The sequence below is a fragment of the Podarcis cretensis genome, assembly GCF_951804945.1.
Source record: "Podarcis cretensis genome assembly, chromosome: 11".
In the NCBI taxonomy this organism is placed as follows: domain Eukaryota; kingdom Metazoa; phylum Chordata; class Lepidosauria; order Squamata; family Lacertidae; genus Podarcis; species Podarcis cretensis.
In genome coordinates, this window is record NC_137180.1 from 36,263,776 (window position 1) to 36,288,222 (window position 24,447).

At 43.2% G+C, this 24,447-nt stretch overlaps 2 protein-coding genes across 2 annotated transcripts in view; one reads left to right on the top strand and one right to left on the bottom strand.

Moving 5' to 3' along the window:
• The window catches only part of NSA2 (NSA2 ribosome biogenesis factor), a 349,067-nt gene that overhangs the window by 246,977 nt on the left and 77,643 nt on the right, over positions 1 to 24,447 (top strand). The gene's annotated exons all lie outside the window — the stretch shown is intronic.
• Positions 9,150 to 23,319, bottom strand: ENC1 (ectodermal-neural cortex 1). Its single transcript, XM_079995587.1, has 3 exons — positions 22,862 to 23,319; positions 14,481 to 16,282; positions 9,150 to 10,452 (listed from the first exon to the last, which is right to left on the bottom strand). Exon 2 carries the CDS (start codon positions 16,268 to 16,270, stop codon positions 14,501 to 14,503), a length of 1,770 nt encoding a protein of 589 aa, XP_079851713.1. The 5' UTR covers positions 16,271 to 16,282; positions 22,862 to 23,319; the 3' UTR covers positions 9,150 to 10,452; positions 14,481 to 14,500.

Genomic DNA, 24,447 nt, shown 5'->3' on the forward strand with positions numbered 1-24,447 from the left:
ATATATATATATATGCTACTTAGTATGTAAAGATGCAAATTTAGAAAAAATTACTGCAATCTGAATAGAAATACAATGCATCTTGCTATAGGGGAAAAGACTGTAGCCAAGTAACCTGTTTGCTGTCTCGGTGCTCACTATTGACAGGCCACTTCAAGGTCCCTCCTGCTTGCCCTTCCTAAACTTACTTATCTTTAAACCGGCATTGGACCAGACATCCCTTCAAGCAGAGGGTTTGTTCAAATAAAGGACTATGAATAAAACAAGCAAGGCATCAAAATGAGCCCCAATGTTCTTCCATTATTGTTGAATAAAGTCTGTTATATCATCTGCAAAGTTATGACCAGAACTTGACATTATAGCTGTTGAAATACTGCTACAAAAAACTTTCCTTCCATTGCAAACTGAAGGTCAAGAAGGGGGGGCATTCTAATTATGGCCATGGTGATTGCAAAGGGTTAAAGCCCCCATCCCCAGCTCTGATCCAGCATAGCCCCTTCCATACTGGTTAATTTGGGAAGAAAAATCTCTTGCACCAATGACAAAAATGTTACGTTTTGCCTTGAAGTCTCCATGTCACCCTTCAGAGCTGCTTCAGTTACTGTGGCTTGAGATGTTATAAAGCCTTCTCTTAACTTGCACTTTTGGCCTGAAAGCTCCTTCTGTCTTCTTCCTCACAGGAGCTGGGCCTCCTCCTTGAAACATCCAGGCAGCTGGGAAGATCTGTTTCAATTTATTCCAAGGTTTGTTCATAATAAAAAACAGGATGACCCCATTCCCCTCACCCCTGGTCCTAAGCACAATAATTACTGCTCTCAGTAGTAGGTCTCAGTAACAGGAAAACACTCCCATTTATTACAGCAATATTTACTCTCACTTACTAGACTTGATCCAGTGCATCATTAGATACACTTACTTTTGATAGCAATAGAAAAGGATTTCTCACTACCAGAATAAAACCTAAATTTTCATCGTTGGCATACATGGAGAAAAATTATCTCGACACATCTCCTGGATCTGCGCCTGCTTTTCAACCACGTATTGTGCATAAGGGAGTTCTCTTCTCACTTGACATCTTTTGCTGGCAGCAGCGTGGAAAGCCGGTGGTCTTTTAAAGACAATGAGAAAAAGCCAAGTTGGTGCATTTGGGCAGCAGCTACAGACAAGACAGATAGTTCAGTCCAAGTGACATCTCTCCTGGGTATCTGCTGAGAACTCCAATCTTCCTGTGTGTCCAGATGAAACTGAGAAGGACAACCTCCAGCCTTCTGCAGAAGACCGCCAAAGGCCTTTGCAAACAGCCCCACAGAAGTGGCAAGGCCTGCTGGGATTTAATCCCTTCCCTAACAAGGTTTCATTCAGGCCTTCATCCAGATTAGAAGGTCTGATTTCTCAGAAACTTCTTTGAGTCACCTCCTGCTTTCAGAGAGGTCAAGGTCCAATTACAATGCTAGAGAACTTATAGGGGGCTGCAGATCGTAACTCTAGACCTGTGTCCAGCTTTAGATGGTGACAAATAAAGCTGCTAATCAGATAGAGAATCCTTCTACCACCCCTGTGGTCCCAGAGCCAGATTTAAGTCAGACTCAGTTTCTATTGTTTTTATCAAAAGAAGTGAAAATGTAACAAAAGGTACCCAGAGACTTTAAAACTGTGTGGTGCAGACTGACATTATTCTTGGCAATGGGGCAAATGGTCTCTACCATTGCTGGTAATACAAATGCTCTCTGAACTCTGATGCAAACAAGAACATAATCACGAGGGAGAGTGTTTAATAAAATACATGCCACTCTTTAAAAAGAAAAAGAAAAAAACAGTGCATAGCTACTTGCCCTTATTGGTAATGTCTCTCTATAACAGGACATTTTCTTGTCTTTTGAAGTTCCTCTTTGGATGACTGTTTGCCATCTAGTAGTGTCATTTTATCGCTCTTCTGGCAGTAAAGGCCCTGACACTGATTGCTACAGCGGCATTAAATGTTTGTGAACATTCTAACTGCTTAGGACACAAAACTGCCAGAATACATGCAGTCCAAATTCTGTGAGGGAAATTGTCACTTTGAGCTTTAAACCTACACAGGTTCTAGAAACAGGAGTCAAGTCTCACTCTCACTGTCTTGTTATATAATTATCAAACTTCCATGTTCTAAAGTAGCTGAATGAAGATGTCCCTCCCATAGCAGTTCAGCTTGTCTATACACAACTTTTTGTGTGCCTGAAACCAATCTTCAGGTTTCTCTACGTATCACAGGATAAGATGGATGGGAGGGAACAAGGAAGTGAATGGAGCTAAAGAAAACCGAGGAAGAGTAAAGAGAAGGGAAAGCCAAGGCAGCCAGAGGATGGATGGATGGATGGAAGGATAAAAACAAGCAGGTGAAGAACAGAAGGAAGGGCAGTAGGAGGATGCTGTGCTCTGCTAACCCCCAAAATAGTTGCCCTCCAACCTGGCCTGCTGCTGCTGCTGCTGCTGCTGCAGGACCTGTTCAGGTAACAGCAATAATGATCATTATGATCATTATAATAAATTAATATAATAATGTTGACATCCATCTGTCTTAAGAGACAATGGAATGCGCCTCTAGGGGTAAAGTCAAACCACTGGAGAATCACTGCGCCTGCCTTGTTGTGTTAGCAAAAGTGAGGTCCTGGGCTGCCCAGACAATACCTCCTCCTTGGCCTCACTGGAAAGCAGAGCAATACGTTTGGCACCAGCTTGGCTGCAGGAGTTGCCAGAAGGAGGCATAGAAGACACCATCCAACCAGCTTAGCAACTCTACTCTACTCCCAACTTCTTTGGTTCCCAGTCCAAACTTTTACACTGGCTTCAGACCTGCAAGGGATGACCTTGAGCATCCCCTCCTGTGTGCTAGGAGGACAAAGAGGAGCATCACATGGAGATCCCTCAAATTTCCATCCATCCACTGTCCTTGAGAGCTGCCTGACCTTGCCAGCTTTCGGAACTGACCACCACAACTACACAGAGGTTTCCACGTATTCTTGCAAAATACTTCCAGCTCTTCTGACTGGCGGTGCAACAGCTGGGATAACGATTATCATTTATGTGTTGGATTGTATAATTCCACTGAAATATATCATCTGAGTAGCACCCGGCGTGAAGCCAGCCGTGAGATTTTTCTGTGAAATCAAAGCATCAAACAAAAGCCATGCAGCATCAGCACACCATCTCAGAGGACATTCCCCAGTACCACCTAGTATGCGAGTGTAAAATAATAGCAGCTGAAATCTGACGGCATAAGAAGAGGATTAGCAAGAGTCTTTGCTGCAGTTTCTCCTGCTTTCCTTCTTTCACGGCTCCCCACCTCTTCAGAGATAAAGATTATGGTTGCTAAGGTAACTGAGCAAAGTAGCATAGGGGAGAAAATGTTGCCTAAATTAGTTCCTCGAGGTTCTCCGAGCACTGTTAGTTCCAAAGCGTAGCCCAAACCTGATTATAGGGGGCCTGTAATTTACTTAACCAAACACATTAGAATGTCTAGCCGTGTCTTACACACATTTCTGCTCCTGAGGTTAACTTATACTCTTAACTGTGTGGTCTCCAACCGAAAAGGATGCTCTCCATTTGTGAACTGTTATGGAAGTCACATACAAGACAGATGGCCTTGTTGTCAATATGCATATTTTAGGCGCTGGAGCACATGGAATCTTTTGCATTTTTACAAAGGGAGCTTCGTGTGCTTAACTCAGGTGGCACAGGCATGCTTTGCATGTAGAAGAGCATCAATTCAATCCTTGCCAGATGCCTGTTGGCAGGGTAGGGAGGGTCCTGTGTCTAAGACCTTGGAGGACTGTATCAGTCAAGATAGATAGTACAATGTGGACCAGGGAGTTGATTCAGTACAGGGTCCCTTCCAGCACCACAGTTCTATGATTCTCAGACAGTCTGAGGATGGAGGAGAAATTTAAAGGTGAACTTACCTTATTCATCCTTTCTGAATCAAACACAGACAGTAATCCTTTAAATTTTGCACTTCTCCTGATCTTGCAGTGCAGCTGCCCGACCAAGTGATGTGTACAAAAAATTGACATACTATTGTAAAGTGTGCATATAAATGCATATATTAGTGAAATAACATACAATAATATTTGGGGGGAGGAGAATTGCTCGCAGAAATGTGTACATTAGTCAAAACTGCATACAAAAATGTGTTTACTAAGAGAAATTCACACCAAAACGCTGGTGAGTTTGAGGATTATTTTAACTAACATTTGTAAATTGCTGCAGAAATGTAGAAAACTGAAGCAACAAGTTGGCCCATCCCTAAGTCGGAGGGCCTAGCTCCAGGCAGTGCTAACTGTGGAGCCTGCAATCATGTTGTTGCCTTCCTTATTTGATTACAGGCATTGGGACAAGACAATCTTCATTGGTAACGCAGCATTTGAGAAGGTAGGCTTAACCCTCTCCATCGTCACCATGATCACAACGAAAATCCCCCCCCCCCTATGCTGCAGTTAGGCTTAGAAGGAAAGACTTCATTGGCACCAGTGGTTTTGCTTTGGCCATGGCCACTGCTGGCAAGTGGGCATCAGAGGGTTGCCCTGTAGTGAAGGCAGCCACCCCTGGCCTAGGGATAAAGTATGCCCCCATTGTACATTGGCCCAAGGAATGGCCTTGGCTTGTTTTTGATGTTACTTCTGTTCTGTTTGGCACAACACATTGCTGCCATCAAGCCCTTGGCCAGGACCAATTATAAGTAGCATGTGATATCCAAGTTGCAACAGCTACACTGGTTGCCAGTCCATTTCTGGGCACAACTCAAAACACTGGTTGTGACCTATAACAGAGTCTTTTAATATATCTGTAGGGTGGCAACGTGAGAATGGGCCTTTTCTGCGGTAGCTCCCCATTTGTGGAATAATTTCCCCAGGGAGGTTCGCCTGGCGCCTTCATTATACACCTTTAGGCACCAAGCAAAAATGTTCCTCTTCAACCAGACCTTTAGTCAACTAGCATCCTATAAAATTTTAAATGTGTTTATGGGAGGGGGAGGGAGGCTATTGGCTTGTTTTGTTCTTGTTTTTATTATGTATTCTGTGTATTTAGCTTGTATTTTTATGCTGTGAACCACCCGGAGAGCTACAGGTGAGGGGCAGTATACAATTTAATAAATACAGTGGTCCCTCGCAAGACGAATGCCTCGAAAGACGAAAAAGAGTTTTTCGTTTTTTGAGTTGCTTCGCAAGACGGATTTCCCTATGGGCTTGCTTTGCAAGACGGAAACGTCTTGCAAGTTTGTTTCCTTTGTCTTGCAAGTTTGTTTCCTTTTTCTTAAAACCGTGCATTCACTTCGAGGAGCAACTCATAGCACGTGGTGTGATAGCCTTTTTTGAGGTTTTTGAAGACTTTGGTGATTTTTGGAGCTTTTCCAAAGTCCGTGCTTCGCAAGACGAAAAAATCGCAAGACGAAAAAACTTGCGGAACGAATTAATTTCGTCTTGCGAGGCACCACTGTAGTAATAATTTATTAATAAAAACACATACATACAAATGAGAAGGAAAGAAATTGCACCTCAGAAGGCTTAAAATAGGAGCCTCCTGTAACATTAGAATACTCTGCATGTTTCAGTGTGCAGTCTTTAGCTCTTCAAATGTTCATGTGATCACATTTATGATTCCTGAGAACCTGAACATTGTTTTGTTGGTTTGCTGTTGTTTTAAACAAAAAGAGTGTCCTTCAAAAGAAGGGTACTTAAGAGTTGATCTCCCTTCTTTAATTTAAAAATAAATAAATCCCAAAGGCCTTCCTAACCAAAATTAAGTAACTTTCAATCCAAAATTAAGTGTATTTGAACTATGTAAAATTACATTCAGAAATAAATTAAGACATTGGGACTCAAAACATGCCTATCTTTGACTGGATTTCACAGTTTGTTAACTGTAAGACTAAGAATGCTTTTGAAGTTCAACTCATCCAAATTTATCCCTGGACTTTAGTGTTTTGAATTTCATGGTCTCTTATTTCTGCACTGCCACCAAGGCTTTCAGAATTTACCATAGCTTAGTTGATTATTTCGAAATTTTTAACATAATGCAGTGCATGCAGTTTACCGCAGCTTTCTTTTCCTTTATGTCTTATCTACCACCACCCCACTGTAAAAAACAAAAACCAACCACATCTATATGATTACATCAAGATTACTGTGTCATAATGCTGACTTTGCCATTTCCTGAGCAGATTATCCCATGATGGCATCAGAATTCTTTTTGTAGTTTTACCTGTGCGCTTGCATGAATACATAAAACGACGTTAAAAAAAGGTGGATTTGCAGAAGAGCCAATGATCAGAAAGGGGCCCATCCCTGATTTGGACTTAATCAGTGCTAAGGAAATAGGAAACTCAACGTTATTTACGACACATTAAAAACTAAAAGGCATGCATTTTATAGAAACCCACATTATCTTTTTTTTCCTTCTCCCCCTCAGGAATAATACTGCAGGATTTGACTTGCATAATTTCCTTCTGAAGTAATATCAGTCACTAAGCCATGCTTCAAGAGCTATGGGGCAGGGGGATTTTTACAAACTCTTGCATTTCCTGTCCACAGAGCTGTCTTAAAGCTCCTGTCATTTTAGCTGTTGAACTTTCAGAGCTAGTTCATAGCAAGAGTGACAGGACAGGACAAAGGGGAGCATTCCAAGTGTAACTGAAGCAGACATTTAAAGGAAATCTGCAAACTCCTTGTTGGAGATGCCCTGTTTTTTTGTTAAGGTGAGAGTCTAAATGGACCCAAACATTTCTGCTAGTGAAATAAAACCTCAGGAGAACTTGTTCATTGAAGAGAAAATCTCTAATAATTTATTGACCTTCAGTTTCACATTGTGAAAAAAAAATATGCAGTTTTACAAAACCTCAAAATGTAGTAGCAAACAAAGAGAGACAACATAGATATTTTACTTCTTCACTGGTACGGCTTCCCTCCCCCCTCCCTCCCCCCCCCCATTTTTTTGTACGTGAACCGCATCTTCAATTGTCAGACAAGGGACACTATTGAGCTCTAATCACTCTTATTCAGACAGGTGTCAGGCCTAGAAAAAAGGGCCTACACAATTATACCAGAAGTGGTAGGCTGTCCTTTGTTCCACGTTTCCACAGCAACCAGCCCACAAAATAAGAACTTTTCTCGTCTTATGCCAAGGTTTTTGTGTGTACTCTGGTGTGAATTGCATTTCTCTCAGAAGTGTAGGGTGTTTTTCGGACTGGAATCGCCAAGTAGTAAGCCAGGATTCCCACGTCTATTCAAAGAGCGGGAACCCAAAATATTTGCCTGCAGGGCTAGGGGCCACCCTGGTTTTTTGTTTTCTTCAACCTAGGCCCAGGAATTAAATCCAAGGACTTGAAAGCAAACCACTGCTTTGAAATACAACTGTGGAGACTTCGGGCGCTTCAGGAAATTGGATGGTATTACAAAACAGATTTGTGTCATAAGCTAAACAGTTATAGATAAAGCTGCTGCAGACAGGATTCTGTCACTTCCCTAAACAAAGGGTTTTGAGCCATTTACTCAGAACACCTTGGGAGTAATGCATGCCTGTGTTAAGTGAATGCAAAAACATGATTAGAGTTTGGCAAGGCTTTACAGGTTACTTTTTCTTTTATGGAAGGGCAGAGACACCTCCAAACCAAAAGTGAGAGACAACCCTTGCATAAAGGGTTTGTGGTGGTAGACTTTATACAAACCAAATTTAAGTTGGGGTAGTTTTGTGTTTGTTTGCAAAAGCAATGTTCTATAGCTTTCCCCAGGTTTTTAAGTCATCCACTATGCATTACTTGGAAGAGGGTTTCTCATTTCACAATTTCTTACTAAACTTACTGGCATTTTATGTTGTTGCTGTGTAGAAGAATCCTTTTCAGAGTCAACTTCAGCAGTGATTCTTAAACTAACAAACAGTAAGTGCCAACAGCCCTTTCTAGAGCAAAGAGTGACCTGCAGCAAATCCTATCACCAGTCCTACTGCACCCCAGTTCAGCTGTCCTGAGGGCACTGGCCCTCAATAGCCAATACACTAGGCTTCACTGAAAAATGATCGATGGCATTTAGGAACACTTTCATTTTTCCTCCACCCCAGGCACTCAGTATATTTGAATCAAAGTTCGAAAGGAGTTTTGTTCTAGAATCCACTCAAACAGCCTCCCTTGATACAGCTCTAATAGCCGAAAATGTCAAAGCTGGTCAAAAACATGCAAATCAAAACAGTGGTCTGCAAATCAAACTATATGGTGCGTATTGTTCAGAGTTTCTTAAAAACCTTTCTGGCTAGCCATGCTAAGAACCACTACTCGCTATTTGCAAAATTGCACACACACCCATTTCTCATTAAAGCGAATAGGAATACATAAGAAATGCACATAATTGAGTCTGCAGAATTAGCCTATGGCAGCATGAGAAGAGTCTTAAGACTGATAATGCCATCCTAAACATTCTTACTAAGAAGTAAGCCCCACGCAATGCAGTGTGGGTTTACTTCTGTGTAAGCACTCAAAGGAATGCAATGTAAGATTACTGTGTTTCCCATATGGTGAAGAGTGTGAAGAGTTGAGCTACATCATCATCATCATCATCATTATGTAGGCAGGCATCATCATCATAATTCCTTTTAGGCATGCATGCATGCATTTTAAAGTAATTTTGCTTATACAACATTAAGACAAGACAACCAACCACGATGAGGACTGGCAGCTTTACACTGGTTGAGCTGCACCAATTCTCATGGATAGCACAACTAAAAGTCTGGCAAAGACACAAAGTGTGAAAAAACAAACCAACCAAGAATGGAATGGAATGATCAGGCTTGAAAGTAAGAACTAAAAAAATAAATTCCAGGGGATGGGACTTTGATCAGGATCCTGTGTGATGCTTCTAGATAGTATGCATTTGAAAGCTTAACTTGCTAATTAATGAAGGAATTATTATTATTATTATTATTATTAAACCAATGTTTGAGCAACTTTTCTCCTTTGTCATCCTAACAATCATGCCAAACCTTGTAAGACACTGATGGTGTGGGTGTGGGTGTACAATTTAAATTCAAAAGTGGATGGACAAAGAGTCGGTGTTAATTTTAAAAAATAAAGAAAAAGCAAAAATTTAAAAAAACAAAACGCTTCCGCACTTCTTTATTTTGCTGTGTATCTCTGAATCAAAAATACTTCCCACGGTTGGATGAAGTGGGTCCATAGTAGACATCCCATCGGCTAACTTTAAATAAATAAATAAACAAAAATAAAATGTTGGATAATGCCATGAACAGGGCTCAGTGTAAATTAATTCTGCAGGGGCTTTCCACACACACCCCTTTTCCAGTAGCGATGAGGCTGCACAAGAAGAAAACTGTTAAGTGACAGTGGCTACTTCCAGGTGAGTTCCTTCAAAAAAAAAAAAGGTAACACTAGGCAAATCAAGTGTAACAGGGATACCACTGGCAAGCCACACAAAACAGTGGCCTGAGAAAGTGACCTCCATGGCTTCCTCCTTCAGTATATGTGTAATTTAAGATGCTACCTTGTAATCCTTCAATTTCTGACTCCTTACCTCATTTCTCCTCTCCCCAAATATTACTCAGCACTTTTTCTTCTTGTGCAGCACAGCAAGTCAAGAGACCACAGAATGTGCAAAACATACGATTCACATAAGCCCTTAAAAGACAACTGTAGGCATCGTTCCCTCCGCATGCAAGCACTGAACAATAAATAGCTATATCTACAACAAGTCACAATTTAAGAGTAGGACAGTCGTAATTAATAAATACAAGAGGAAATCATATGCGTGGGGAGTGGGGAAAATGGAGTTGTTTCCCTTCGCCCACAAAATGCTGCAAAAAACCTCCTTTTTTCCTCTCTTTTTTAATAGGTGTGCTGCTCCTTAGCAAGTAGAAGGTCACTCGCTGCAGCTACAACAATGCAGCTCAGCAATTTGAACCGATGCTCCAGGCACTGCCTAAGAGAACAAGCCCTTCCCTGTGGCAGGGGATACAGCTGCATCTTCATTCACAAAGACATCTTGCTGCTCCAGACCTGGCCCATTTCCTCAGCAGCTGCTGCTGACACTTCAAGCTGTCACAAAGGAGAGGTGACAACCATTTCAAATTTTGCACACAAACAGCAAAGTCCATGAAAATCAAGGGTTTGTGCTGTGTTGTGCAGCTCTGAAAAGTTCAGCTTCCCCCCGCTTTGAAGGGCTGATTAAACTTGACATTAATCCACAATTACTAACACAGGGATCGGATCATAGGTTCATTCATTCATAGTTAAACTATGTGCTGATATACTGAAGACAATATTCTCCTCCCATTCCTTCATTTCCAGCTTTTTAAGAATTTAGAAGGTGCAGAATATTTTCTTCAAACTCAAAATAAAAAGGAACAGTTTTTTTCTTCTTCATTAAAGCTGCTTCTCCACAGTTCCAACATTTCTTCACCAAATAATGGAACAAGCTAAAAGAAAGAAAGAAAAAAGAAGGAAGTTTAGGGGGAAACAACATACCATAAGACTTTCAATGTCAGGCCTAGTTTATGCTGGTGCCTTTTTTTAGAACTTGTCCAATAACCAGCAGCCGATAGCTCACAGGACTACAAATATCAAAGTTATATAGACTCCAGTTAGGTGGCAAACCTATGCAAATTTACCTGGGAGTAAGTCTCATTCAGCTTAATGTGTCTTATATCCAAGTAACCATGTATAGGATTGCACTGTTAAGCATTCCTTCTGAGAGCATTCACAGCAAAGGTTTCTGCTTAATACAGTGGTACCTTGGGTTAAGTACTTAATTCGTTCTGGAGGTCCGTTCTTAACCTGAAACTGTTCTTAACCTGAAGCACCACTTTAGCTAATGGGGCCTCCTGCTGCTGCCGGAGCACAATTTCTGTTCTCATCCTGAAGCAAAGTTCTTAACCCGAGGTACTATTTCTGGGTTAGCGGAGTCTGTAACCTGAAGTGTATGTAACCCGAGGTACCACTGTATAAGTAACACGGGGGGGGGGGCGGTTTAATTTGATTGATTGATTGGTTGATCCAGTATGGAACTCTCCTGTGAGCTGCATGAACAGATAATGTGACAGAGACAGAATAAAAATTCATGTAATGCAAAGTTGCTGGCAGAAGTAGCAAGACAGTCATTTTGGTCATGAGCCAAATCAAACTAGCCAAGGAGAGAAAAGGGGGCGGGGGGGGGGAAGCCAGCCTGTTGGAAAGAAAATCTCTAACCAATGCCCTCTGTTAACCATGGAGAATCCTGAATAGAATTGATTCAGCATATGAATGGCAGACATATTAATCCCCTTATTTAAAACGTTTCTGCTATTCATTATGTCAGAACTCTGCTTTGCTGTGCTTTGTCATGTGACAATGTAGTATGCTTCAATGCCTCTGCACTGAAGCCTTCTCCCCACCCCCCCCGTGCGTTGATTATGCAGCGCAAAATATTGGCTTTGGACCCGGCCGTTTTTTTGGCGTCCAGACTCCACCTTCTCACTTCATTATTATGCTCAGAGCCAGTTTTCAAACCAGGCACCACGCTGGTTTTTAAAGTAGCAATTAATAGCTCTGCCAGAATGTATGAGGCAAAGTTTGATGGGATTTCCGCTGGGGTAATTGCAGAACTGCTCCAGTTAACTTGGTGCGACTGATTTGAATGTACATGTGTGTTACTGAAAGCTCAAGTCAACCTTAAACTAAAAGCACTGTACTAGAACCACAGTACAGAAGAGTGCATTCAGGATAGATCTGCAGCCCTAGCTCATCGCCTCTCACAGATTAAAGATACAGCCCCTTCATTATTTTTGAAATATTTCCTGCTGATCAGAGTCTTCTACACATTCTTGTGCCTAGTGTGTCATTCCCCACCCTCCCACCCCTCAACTTCCACTCCAGCCACTGAAACCAGTATTCACATTTTTGTGGGGAGTGAGATAGGGTCCCCTGCTCCAGAGCCTACAAGTCTGAGAGAAGAGACAAAGCACACTTAAGATCTTCCTAACTGCTGTCAGGTTGGGGCCACACAACACCATGAAAACAGAGCGCAATCAGAAGTAATTTCCTTTCTGTCCCTCCCTCCTGCTGAGAAAGCAGCAGGAGAGTAAAAAAAAGAAGAGAAGAGATCTATTTGCTGGATGTATATGCAGCCCGAGAGACTGAATTCTACAGTTATCTTAATGCATTACAGAAGCTAAGGAATGGCTTTGTGTCTACAGAGTGTATGGGAGAGCAGATATGCGAGATGGGCAGCACAGCAAGCAAATTTGCTCTGTGCCCTTGCTAACATGAAAGGGCAGTCCTCTGATTATGTACACGATACCCATTTGTTTTATTACGGTTGTTATTTTTAGAACAATTCGGGGAAATCTTGAAAGACCGCATCACTGTCTCTCTGGGGACAATTTGGAGTGAAGGATTTGTTACTCGCAAGATAATCACATCCATGGCCGCTAAAACAATAGACTACAAATAGTGTGATCTGAAGAATCACTACTGCACTCTAGGAAGGCCGATGTCATTTTTGTTGTTGTTGCTGTTGCTATTGTTATTTTGCTTAATTGTTTTAGTCAAGGGACAGTCACAGTTATCATCTTTGGCATGCAGGTTATTCTCAAATACAAGTGATATCAGTGAATGGTCTGAGAGCATCTATAGGCCAATGGTTGAGAACCTCAAGCTTGCAGGTTCCCCACTATGAGTTCTTTGGAATTAAGGCTGTGATCCTGCAACCATACTGGCTGGTGTTTCTACACTTTGGTAGCCCAATTTGCAATAGTTTTTATTGCTATGTCTAATGGCGCTCCTTGTTTGCTATTTACTATGTTACAGAGGCAATAGTTTGTCCAACTTTTATTGCAAAAACCACTTAGCTAGTTCTTTTAATCTACCCACCAATTGTAACCTTCACAAGGAAAGAATATCAAAGAGTCTTTACAACCTGGCTGGCTTTACAGGCCTATTATGCAGCTTCCAACTGTTGGAAGAAAATACAGTGCAAGCATCTTGTAGCGTGAACTGCATTTCTCAGACTACTTACACTGGAGTAGCCTCACTACTAGTTAATAACCAAGTCTGGTTTTTTGTTGTTTTCTTTTAATGACTTTTTTAAAGGCAACAATCAGCTATGAATTGGATTGGGCTGCACGCATCCGAAGGAAAAACACCCACACTTGGGTGTTGGAAGTACAAGTTAACTTAGAAGTAAGCCCCTCTGAGTTCTAAGGGCACAGATTTCCAAGCAAGTGTGCTTAGGATTGCAAATTTACCTTAAAATATATTTTACCAGTTTGGAACAGCAAAAGACAGTGATAGGGGGCTAACTGTTAAGAAAAGGCTATGTTTTGAGGAAGCTTCACTGGCATTTCAAAACTGGAGAAAAAAAGGGGGGGGGGAATGTTTGCACCAGCAAGAGAACAGTACAAGCACCTGCATGACCAAGCTGAAATTCAGAGTTGCTTGTAGGCAGATGCCATTCTGTTGAAGTCACCAGCAATGCACCTGCCCACATCATCTGGTGAGAACTTGGGCCGCTGCACCATACTATAAAGCAGAATTTATGGGCTTTGGAACGCTCTGAGTTTGCAGACCAAATTATTACTTGAACCAAATGGCATGTCTTCTTTTAAGCATAAGGTCAGCGTGATTCACCATCGGGCACAGGAACTAAACTCTTTTTTTCCTTCACAAGCAGAAGCTTTCTACTTAAATGTTATAAATAGTCGTGTTTCCACCAAGTTCAACTACCTAAGCCCACAGCTTTTCCCTTTGATGTTATATACCAAATGTATTTTTTGAAAAATGTAGTCCATACACACAGATGATAGTTGCCTATTTATCCTTTAAGGTCAACAACTATCCTGCTCGCTCCATGATTGCAAATATATTTCCCTGCAATTAGTCAATTTAACTTATTTCCAGATAGTGTAGTTAGTAAAGCAGTAATAGGAGTTGTAACAGGAGTCTAGTAGATAATTTCATGAATAAGCTAAATCTTATGCAGTTCAGACAATGCTATCCAGTATCAGGGGGGAAAGTTTTGATATTTTCATTTTTATATCTATGTGCAAGCGGTCTCCAACTACCCTCAAGTACCTACTTGCACAAAGGAAGATAACATGTGAAGCAAATAATCATAAATACACCCAAAAGCAATTCTTGTGCCATGAATTACTAATGGTTGTGATCTATGATTGACTATTCCATCATTATACTGCCCACACAATGCATAGCTGGGGACAATTAGGACTGCTCACAGTGCTGAACAAAACACCTTGCGCAAACTGATCTTATATTGCAAGCCAGTGAGGTTTAATTAAGACAGTGGGGTTCTATTCCTGATTCTGTCAACATGATATGGCATTGGCTGAATCACACCAGCCTTTTCTGTTTCCTATTCCACTAACAAAAAGCATTAAAATCAACATTTGAATCTCTTGAGCTTATGGGTAAGATATATAGCAACTTGTAACTTGCAGGTGTGGTTTCTTACCTGTATAGGCACAGACGCAGTTAAGAAGGGAGATGCTTCCATGTGCTCACAAATGCAGTGGGAATTAGGGAGTAGGGCACTGTGGTTATGCTGTTCCATACATCTAGAGTGGGGTCATAGCAATCTAGCGTCTTGCATCTCTGGATGCCAAAATATCCCCCAACAACATACAGCTTGTTTCCCGATGCTACTGCATGGCAGCTCATTCTCTTAGCTGTAACATCTCCCACTTTAGTCCACTGGTAAGTTTCACTGTTGAATTTATAAGCCGAGCATGCGGAGAATTCAGTATCTCCACCCATAATAAAGATCTGGTTGCCCAGAACAGCTGCAGCTGTGTATCGCCATGGCTGGGGGCAGGTGGCTGGTACTGTCCATCTGTTTTCGCAAAGGTCGTAACACTGAACTTTGGGTAGCTTATCATGGCTGACACTGGTACCGCCAAAGGCAAACAGCTTCAGCTTTGCACTGACTACAGCTGCATTGCTTACTCCTTCTCGAAGTGGAGCGACCATTGTCCATTTGTTGGTCACAGGATCATACTGTTCTACTTGCTTTAAGGATACTGAAGGAGAAGCTGGGAGGCAACCAGTGGCTGCTGTGTGCCCTCCAACAACATATAGACAATGTTTGAGTTCAGCAGAACCATGGCCAAACCGAGCTACTAGCATGGGAGCAGCCTTGGACCACTCTTCATGAAGTGTATCATAGACCCAAACATCTTTAGAGACACCGTTTTCGGATCCCCGGCCACCTGTAATATAGACTTTACAGCCGATAGCGCATGCACTGAACTCTTTCCTTGGGCTTGGGATGTCAGCTTTGGGGATGATCTCCTTTGCTTTTTGGTCAACCAGGTACAACTTGTCACACATAAAGGTTTGTCCTCCTAAAAGAAATAGGGCATGGCCAGTTTTTCGAGGCCTCGCACACAAACTGGTGACTACACCGTCGTTCTGCAAAATCTTCAACTTGCACCTTATTGCTTCTTCAACAATCTCTTTGCTCTTCCTCTGCTTGGTGATAAGCTCCTCGGTAGCCACATTCTCCATCAGATAGATGGCTGGCAAAAGGGCCAGTCTCACAGTCTGCAACAGTTCTGGTAGATAACAGTAGCGTTTGTTCAGATCATAGTTAATCCAATTCATGGCAGACTCATACACCAGACGCTCATCTTCAGTCTCCAATTCTTCACTAGACAGGAGCTGCACAACCATGTCTTTTGGGAGCTGGAGAAAATCTTCGCTTTTGCTGATAGCCTGGAAGTTGCTAAGGCACATCCTCCAAGAGAGCTCATAGAGTTTGGTACACTGGTGAGCATCAGACAGAAGCAGCATGCCGAGGCAGTTAGTAGGGTGAAGATTTTTCTCCAGGAATTCTGCACAAGCATCTCTGATGTCTTGAAACTCCAACATGTCTCCAGCCTCCAGAAGAGACTCTGCATTTTCTTCATTGATGATGACCCTTGAGGAGTACGCATAGTCCAGGAGAAGTTCTAGAACCTCTGGGTGGATGGAATTATGGAAGTTGACTTCACTGGCTTGGCTCTCCTTGAGTCCTCCACTGAACATGGCTTCAAAGTATCGACTGCAAGCAGCTAAGACAGCTCTATGGCAAGGGAATGACTTGCTCCCAGCATGGAGAAGCACATCCGTAAAAAGACGTTGTTGGCGCAGAAGGTTTAGATGAGTGAGAACGCTATCAGCATATGAAGATTTGTGGAACAGATATATGTTTATGGAGCCAGTGCTGGCTCTCGATTTGCGATTCTCATGCATGCTGACTGACATTTTCTTCCAGACCTAAACATAAAAAAATACAGTTAAGTCTCAGGAGATAACAATGATAATGATATTCTCTTTTCCTCCACCACCCACATCTTGCAAAATGTAACCGAATTCTGAGCAATTCTAAACAGAAGCTGAAGACACAGACTATTGAGCCTGTTTGTGTTTTTCTGATACAAATTTCTTAACTGGAATATTCTGAAATTTGTTGCTCAAGATAGCAGGTTTATCTTGGCAAACTAGATATCCTACTTTCATGGCACTGTAACTCAGAAAAGGGGGGAAAGAGACAGCTCTGATTTTTGTCACACCTCCCCACTACAGAGCAGCTGATTCACCAAATATGCAGATACACATATTTAAAACATTGTTGTGCTTTGAATCATAGCAGGATGAGCAACAAGACACACTACATTCAGGAATGTAAAAATACTGCTTGGAGCACCAACAACCACAAATGAAACTCATTAAGATACTATCCTCATACAACCGTTCCAAACACACCAAAAAGGTATGTAAAAGGAAAGACCGAAACCATGCCTAGCATATTTTACTTTCTGTTATGAGTAGCAGATATTCTAAGATGGCAAGCACTGTGATTTAATAATATTCTAAAACAAAATAGAGCCCGAGTTCTGGAGTATCCTTAAATTTTGAGAGCAAAAACTATTGCATTAATGTCAAGTGGGTTATGCCCTTGCGCATGTAAGTTCAGATTTAGTGACAAGGTATACAAAACCATGGCAAGAGAGATCTATAAGCCAGCACCCTAACAAAATAGAGCCTTGCAGCCTGATAGGTCTTTATTAATGATTCCAGGTTCAAGTCAAGACATTTTGCCCCATTAGGAAGACAAATGAGATAGAGGAGGCTTTTGGGCACCAAGAGAACACAGGTAGGAGAGGAAGATTTAACACACCACAGCAAAAAGTTCTCTCACTCATAACTGAGTTTAAAGTCCAGTGGGGTTGGGTCTACTTGCTGTGCAGGTCAGACCAGCTCTGATTCAAGTTTCATAGAAACAACCACAGCCCACAGAATAAGAGCCTAAGTAAGTCTTCACAGTCCAGAGGTAGGAGTGAAGGAAGTCTGGAGAGCAGAAAGTTATAATTTGCATGGCCTCCATGAAACTTTCCCACAAGACTAAGCCTGTCACCCAAGCAGAAAGTGTCAACAGAAGAAAGAGAAGCTGAACTATTCATTAATCTGCAACTGGTTGATGAGTCAGATATGAAAGGACACCTGAAAGGACACGGCCAGTGACTTTTTTTCAGGGGGCACTCAAGAGTACGCAGTACCGACACCGCTCCTTGTTGTTAAAGAGTGTGGCACTTACTTTGGTGAGTACCGGCACCTATTTTTATTGGAAAAAAGCACTGGACGTGACCATACCCTAGACATACATAAAGCTCAGGGGAAGTAGGTATGTTTCATAATACAGTATGTCCACAATGCTTGATTAGAAGCACAATGCCCTTGAGAAAAGGCAAAGAGCTGCTACAGTGGAGGAAACAACACACCAATCAACTCATATTTGAGTATTTAGTTGACATCTCTAACCTCTGGCCAGCAACAGTGGAGAAACGGCACCATCACGGCCCTACTGGACACACCAACTAGGGCACAAAATGGGAGGCCAGGCTAGGACAAGAGGTCCAGACTGGGCCCACAGTCATCCCATCATGATGACACCAGCACCAGCTCAACCGGCCTGCCACTTGGGTAGGTGTATTGGGGGTGTTCTTTGCTAGTGGGGGCTCCTCTGCTGGTGGGGGGTACACCTCCACTGCATCCAAACCTCCTTCAACATGGCAGATCAGGGGTTTGGATTGCTCTGCAGGTTTTCCTTATTTGATATCACCTGGTGGAGAAGGTGTTGGCTGTCATTCTAGCTTCTGAAGCCTCTGTAGTACAGGTGCTGCTCCCTGCTAAGCACTTGTGGAAATTGCTATGAGACTATAACCTTTTCAAGTTTTACATCCCAATCTTAATAATATTATTTACTCAGAACGAAGTTATCTTTGATTTGGGAAATAAAGCCTCAGTTTGAGGGGAAATCCATAAATGGGTCACCACAATGTACAGTCGGCACACCTCAGCATTACAGATGTGGCGTACCTTGATGGTGAAATATGCAGTAATCCTTTTATTACCTGATTTGCGGCCTTCGTGTGGAATGAACAGCACTGCAAGTGAATTTCTGAGATACATCTTGCAAGCAGTCACATAATCTGCATGCTGAGTCTAATGTTTCACATTTCTCCATTAACATGGTACAGTGTGAGCAATTAAGAAGAAAATGCAGACTCGGGCTGCAATCCTAAGCACAGTTACCGTGGAGTAAACCACATTGATTCTACTTCAGAGTAAAAACGTTTAAGATTGTGTTGTCTCAGCATATATATCAAATTAGACATAGGGAATAAAATTGTTATTAGCTCTTACAGCTAAGCAAATTATCTGACAAACAATCATACATTAACCTGGCATTCAAAAGCCCCAAAAAACTAATCTTGGATTACCATTTACCTCGTTGCCTCAAGGAGTCCCCGGTATACCTACCGGAAAGTTAGATGATGTTATCACCCCATGAGTTAGAATCATCAAGTGAAAACTTGCAGCTGGAACCTAATACGTACTGTGCAACTAGCCTAGTTTTTCCTTAGTATTTATAATTTACTACTGCCAGATGCAGGAATCCCCCCAAACCTCTAAGGCCTAGCCACTGAACTCAGTTGGCATCATACGTCTAGAAGGAATCCATTCCTCATTTCAGCCTACTGCAGAAAATTATTACGATCTGAATCCAGATTTATGTCACCAGCAGAAACCATGAGAAAAAGAAGCCTAAGAAATCTGAGATACCTGCTCAGATTAGGTAAGTAAGAAAGTTATCAAATCTGATCCTACAAATAATATTGACTTGACCTCTGCAGATAGGATCCTTTGTGCTTGTGAAACAAACTCTAGACAGACCTACTACTCTACTCACATAAAAATTTATGAAGGGATCAAACCTTCCTAAAAGTAGTACTGGGCAGGAAGACAGAAAGTCTGTGGCTTAACACACAGTGGCCTGGTTCGCATGACACACTAAGCCAAACTTTGGTTTAGTGAGCATACACAAATGTTCCCAGAGAGTAGCCACTTGGCTCCTCCTCTGTCCCTTTTGCTCTTGCAAAAAAGCAAACCATGGCTACGGCTTGTAGCTAGTGATGAGAGAGCTCACCACACCTTGCGAAACCTGGGCTTAATTCAGTGCCAGCACAGGAGCAAAGGAGACAAGGAAAGAGCAAAGCAGCTGCGAGAGCCGGCAAATTCACGTGCTCCTGCTAAGCCAAGGTTTTGCTTCCTGTGCCATGCAAACCAGCTCAGTAACAGTAATGCAAACTTAAAATATACAAAAAGGAATATTTGATGCTGCAGCAGATCTGGTTCCATGTAGTACTTGTAAGTCAAGTCTCTCCAAGGTGTGGCTATACAGCATCACATAAGAGGAGGTCCTTAACATGTAAGTTAAAAGCCTAAAGCTAAACAAGATAATGTCTCAAGTTAAAAAATTCCTCTGAGCAGAGATTAACAATTTGTAATCTGACAGCATTTGCATAAACGGAACAAAAGCAGGAAAGAGCCCATCGATACAGATTGCTGAAGGTCACCTGCCAGTATGGTTTTTCAGCAATGCATGCCCTTGTAAAGGGGTGCTGTGTCAAGCTTTTGTGAATCCGAAAAATAATAAAACTGCAATTTCAGAAGAATTCTGAGCAGGACAAGTAAACCTGGATTTTTAAAAAAGCACACAACTTCCTTATGCTCACTTCCTTATACACTTCTAAAAATAACTCAAAATACACTGATACAAGAGTGTCACTGTTATTTTTGAAATAATGCCTAAATAAATATTCTAATGCTTTTTAATGCAATTTCATTACAGAGGGTTCTAAGAATGCAGCAGAACCCTGTTACGAAAACTATGACCTTATGGCTAACTGGTTATCTCTCATATGGCTCCAGCTCAACACATCTATTTCTATGAACTTCTGCTTATCTGGACATACTGTATGGGGGTGTCCTACAGTCCACTAGAATAAATCATTTTGCATTCGAAGCTATCAGTTGAAACACTTTGCTCCTTTGTTGCTGCAGATTACGCAAGCCACAAATATTTTAGCTAAGATAGCTTGGCAAAGACACTGAACAAAAAAGATGAGGCAACACCCTTCAGGTAGTCCGTCCCCCCCGCAATAAAATTAACAACATGTAATCTGCACATAGTGCATCTCATACTGAAACACTGCTGCATTATTAGGAATTCAGTAGGAAGCAAATCAAAGCAACTACACAACTGACTGATGGCTCATGGTCCTCATTCTTAAAGCTTTCTAGAATGCAATAAATACTTTGCTGGACCAGACAAATCTAGTTTGATCTGTTTCCAGCACCAGCCTACAAACTACATAGCATTCAGTTGATTCTGAAATCTCAAAAGCAAGTCATGGTGCCAATGGCTACTGCCTATTCATTCTTCCACAAACCCACCCACCCACACACCTGTTATTCACAGATATATTGCCACTGAACAGGGAGGCTCCACATAGTCTCCAAAGAGAAACTGTGACAACTGGGAGTCTTGGCCAAATCAATGAGCAAATGAGCAGAGAATAGATTAAGAGTAGAGACAGGTAGAGGCAAAACAAACATGTTATTGAAATGCTATCTCCAGTGACTATTCAATAATTCAGCTGAGCGTATATTCCTGAGTAACTCTTAAGAAACACACACTGGTAAGCACAGTCTAGCTGAAAGCTCATAGAGTTCTTTGGTGTTAGGATGAAATCTGGAAAAACTAAAGATCTGCACACACACCTTGCTCTAAGCAGCTGATCCAATAAGGGTATCTCCTTACTAACTTTCTGTTTTTCATATGCAGCAATAATACCTTACCCAATGAAAAAGAAAATACCCTGAGGCTAAAATCTTCTTTTGCTTCCTGTGTGCAGCCCCCTCTCAAACCTCAAAGGAGCTGTATGAGGGGTGGACTCAAGTTACTGTGAACTGCCTTGAGAACTGCGGGTGTAGGGCAGTATATAAATTTAATAAATAATAATAATAATAATCAAATACTGATACAGTTCATCATTCTTTATCACATGTACTAATGTATGGTTAGGAAAATATTCCATTATATTGTTAAATAAACTGATTTTGCTTCAAAAAGACCTCCTGGTCTGTGCAAAATATTAATCTTTTTCTGGTAAACAGAAATGCATAGCCATAGTTCAACAGTTCACACAAATACCTGTCACTATCAGGGTAGCAATAAACGTAGTAATGCAAAAACAGATGAGCGGCTTTCTTGAACCAGCACAGGAAGTTATTGTTTGGATAATATTTTGCATCGGGTTTTTAATATTCAAATGAAGTATAGGTAAATATATATATTTTTACTTTTTAAAAGACCCCTCCATAGTGACCACAAGTGAAAAAGTGATAACTAGGATTTCTCAATATCCTTTATTTTTAAGTTTTCTTTATTTCAGAAAACTCGAGCATAGTGGATAAAATCCCAGCTTCCTAAAATTATATAGAACACACACGCTTCCGCCTCTCTTATTATTGAAATAAGATACTTCAAATTTCCCAGTGATTTGGAGAGAGAGGGAGAGAGAGAGAGAAGGGGGGAGGTTTCATGTTTCAATAGATCACGTTGTTACTTTGCGGTTCCGCCGATCAAAATACTTCTTGATTATGACGCCTGAAATGTTAAACATGTAGAGCCGACTTCCTCGCCTAACGTGCCCATTCAGCAGCTGCCTGGAAGAGCAGCGCGCCATGTGCGTCTCTACAAAATACAAAAGCTCTGTCAACGGCTGCCTCACACTTCCCTCCGCTTTGAAGTGAAGCTTGGGGGGGGGGGAGAGAAAAGCCAGAGCCATCTCTCGGAAGAGAGAGGAAGGAAGCAAGCAGCACACCCTCTGACCTTCCCTCTTCCTGTGGGACGGAAAGGCAGAAACGTGCCCTGTCTGCAACCCGGCTCCCTTTCTCTGCGCTGCGCTGTATAAACAACTGTCCCCTCGGAACAAAACCCCAGGCGCATCTCACACACACGCACACACACACAGCTGCATTTCAAAAAGCTAAGTACAGTGCAGGGGGCGGGGGCCTCGATCCTACTTTCAAGTTCTACCTTCCGACACACACACACACACACACACACACACCCTTCACTATCCCTCCATCCCACACTCGTTAATGCTGGTGCTCACTCGGCGGTGCGCTCTGTGCATGATCAAAAAGCGCGCGTTGCAACCCTTCGCGAACGTGGGTCGCAGGGCTGAAAGCTGCAAATCCTAGGCACGTCCGTATGAATTCGGAGGGGCTTGCTTCCGAGAAAGCCTGTCCAGGCTCGGGCGGGCAGCCTGCAAGGGCTGCCCGCTCGAGCCAGGCAGAAGGTGGAACGTCGTCCGTCCGTCCGTTCCCCGCCCTGCGCCCCCCCCCCCCAATCCATTGATTGACCCGGCGCGCGCCGTTCCGGGCACCAGCAACCCTCGCGCGACGCAACAGGTCGCAGGAAGAGGCTGGAGAGAAACTTACAGCCGGCGCTTCCTCGGGGACGCTCCCGTCCAGCCTTCCGAGACCGGTCAGCTCACGGCATGGATACGAGGCCGGTCCTTCCTCGGCGCAGGCGCCTTTCTCCCTCTGCCTGTGGGTTCTTCAGCCGCCTGCTCCCGAGCCAGGAGAGGCTGTCTTCGCTCTTCCAAGGTAAGGGACGCCGCGCCGCTCCTGCCTGGGCAGCTGCCTCAGAGCGTCTGAGGGAGACGCTGGCGGCGGCGCTGCTGCAGGAGCAGCAGGAGGAGGAGGAGGAGAAAGAAGAGGAGGCGGCGGCGGCGGCGAAGGAGGTGGGGCTGCGGCGCACTGCCTGCCTGCCTCGCCTCGCGCTCCTGCTCTGGCCTCGGCTGGCGCGAGGGGAGAGCCTATAAAGGGGGCTGCCGGCGGGGAGCGCCGCCTCTGCAAAGAGTGCCTGTGACACGCAGGGGGCGGGGAGGCCAGGCCGCCGGGAGGCGTAGGCAGGGTGTCCCGTTGGGGGCCGGCGGGCGGCGTGTGGGGAAGCCGGGAGGAGCGTTGCTGGCCGGGCTCCCAAGGCGGTTTCCTGCCAGCTGCGCTCGTGGTCGCTGCATGCAAAATGAAGGCGCACAAATCTCAAGGGCGCCTCAGTGTGTTTGTGTGTGTGGGGGATATTCAGCGTTAGTCCCCAACATATATAGAAAGCTGAGGCAAAGGCACCCAATTTTAGAGTATATTTGTGTTAAGTAATTTATACCAAAGGTAATTCATGAAAAGAACCCGCAAGTGCCCGGGAGATTCTGTGGGAGGCTGCAAGGCCAGGAATCAAGCGAGGAGAGCAGCGCTCAGGGAAACTTACCCATCCCAGTGTTCTCCAGGACCTTTCTGCCCTCTAAATGTGGGGGCCTCTGTTGTTGTTTTTTAAGTGCTAGTAATCATGAAGTTGTTACAATAAGTGCCATACTTTTAACTTAGGGAGGGGGGAAGGTGTGGGTACTGCGTATCCTTGAGTACCCCCAGAAAAAATGCACTACACAAGATGGCCATTTCTGTCTTTTCAAAGCTTGGAAATCTTCGCATTTAAAGGGGGAAAGATCTGGGACGACACTGGGATGGGGACATCATGTGGACATCCCTGTATTAATGAGAGAGGCAGGTGCAAAGCCACATATTCAGGTGTTGGACAGAGGTGTGGCGTGCATCCTGAGGGCGTGACGCACCACCTGTGGGACGTGGCACACCACCCATGGGGGGTGAGTGGTGCGTGCCCTGGGGGGTACCGCCGATTGGGGGTAGGCATTTTGCCCCCCCCCTTTGGAATGGCACCCGGAGCGGACTTCCCCAGCCCCTTGGAACACCCCTGGGTGTGGACAAGCCCCAGAATGCTGGACTAGGTGGCCGGATCCAGCAGGGATCATCTTATGTTATCATGTTACAATTTCATCCGTATGGGAGGGTGATATTGGACTCGATGGCCCTTGTGGTCTCTTCCAACTCTATGATTCTATGATTCTATATGTGCTGCCACTGCAGTTTTGAAGAGCTAAAAGGTACATTTCCCTATTTCTCTGCATCCTGGTATATTATAGGTTGCTTCCAGATAGATGTTTATTGTG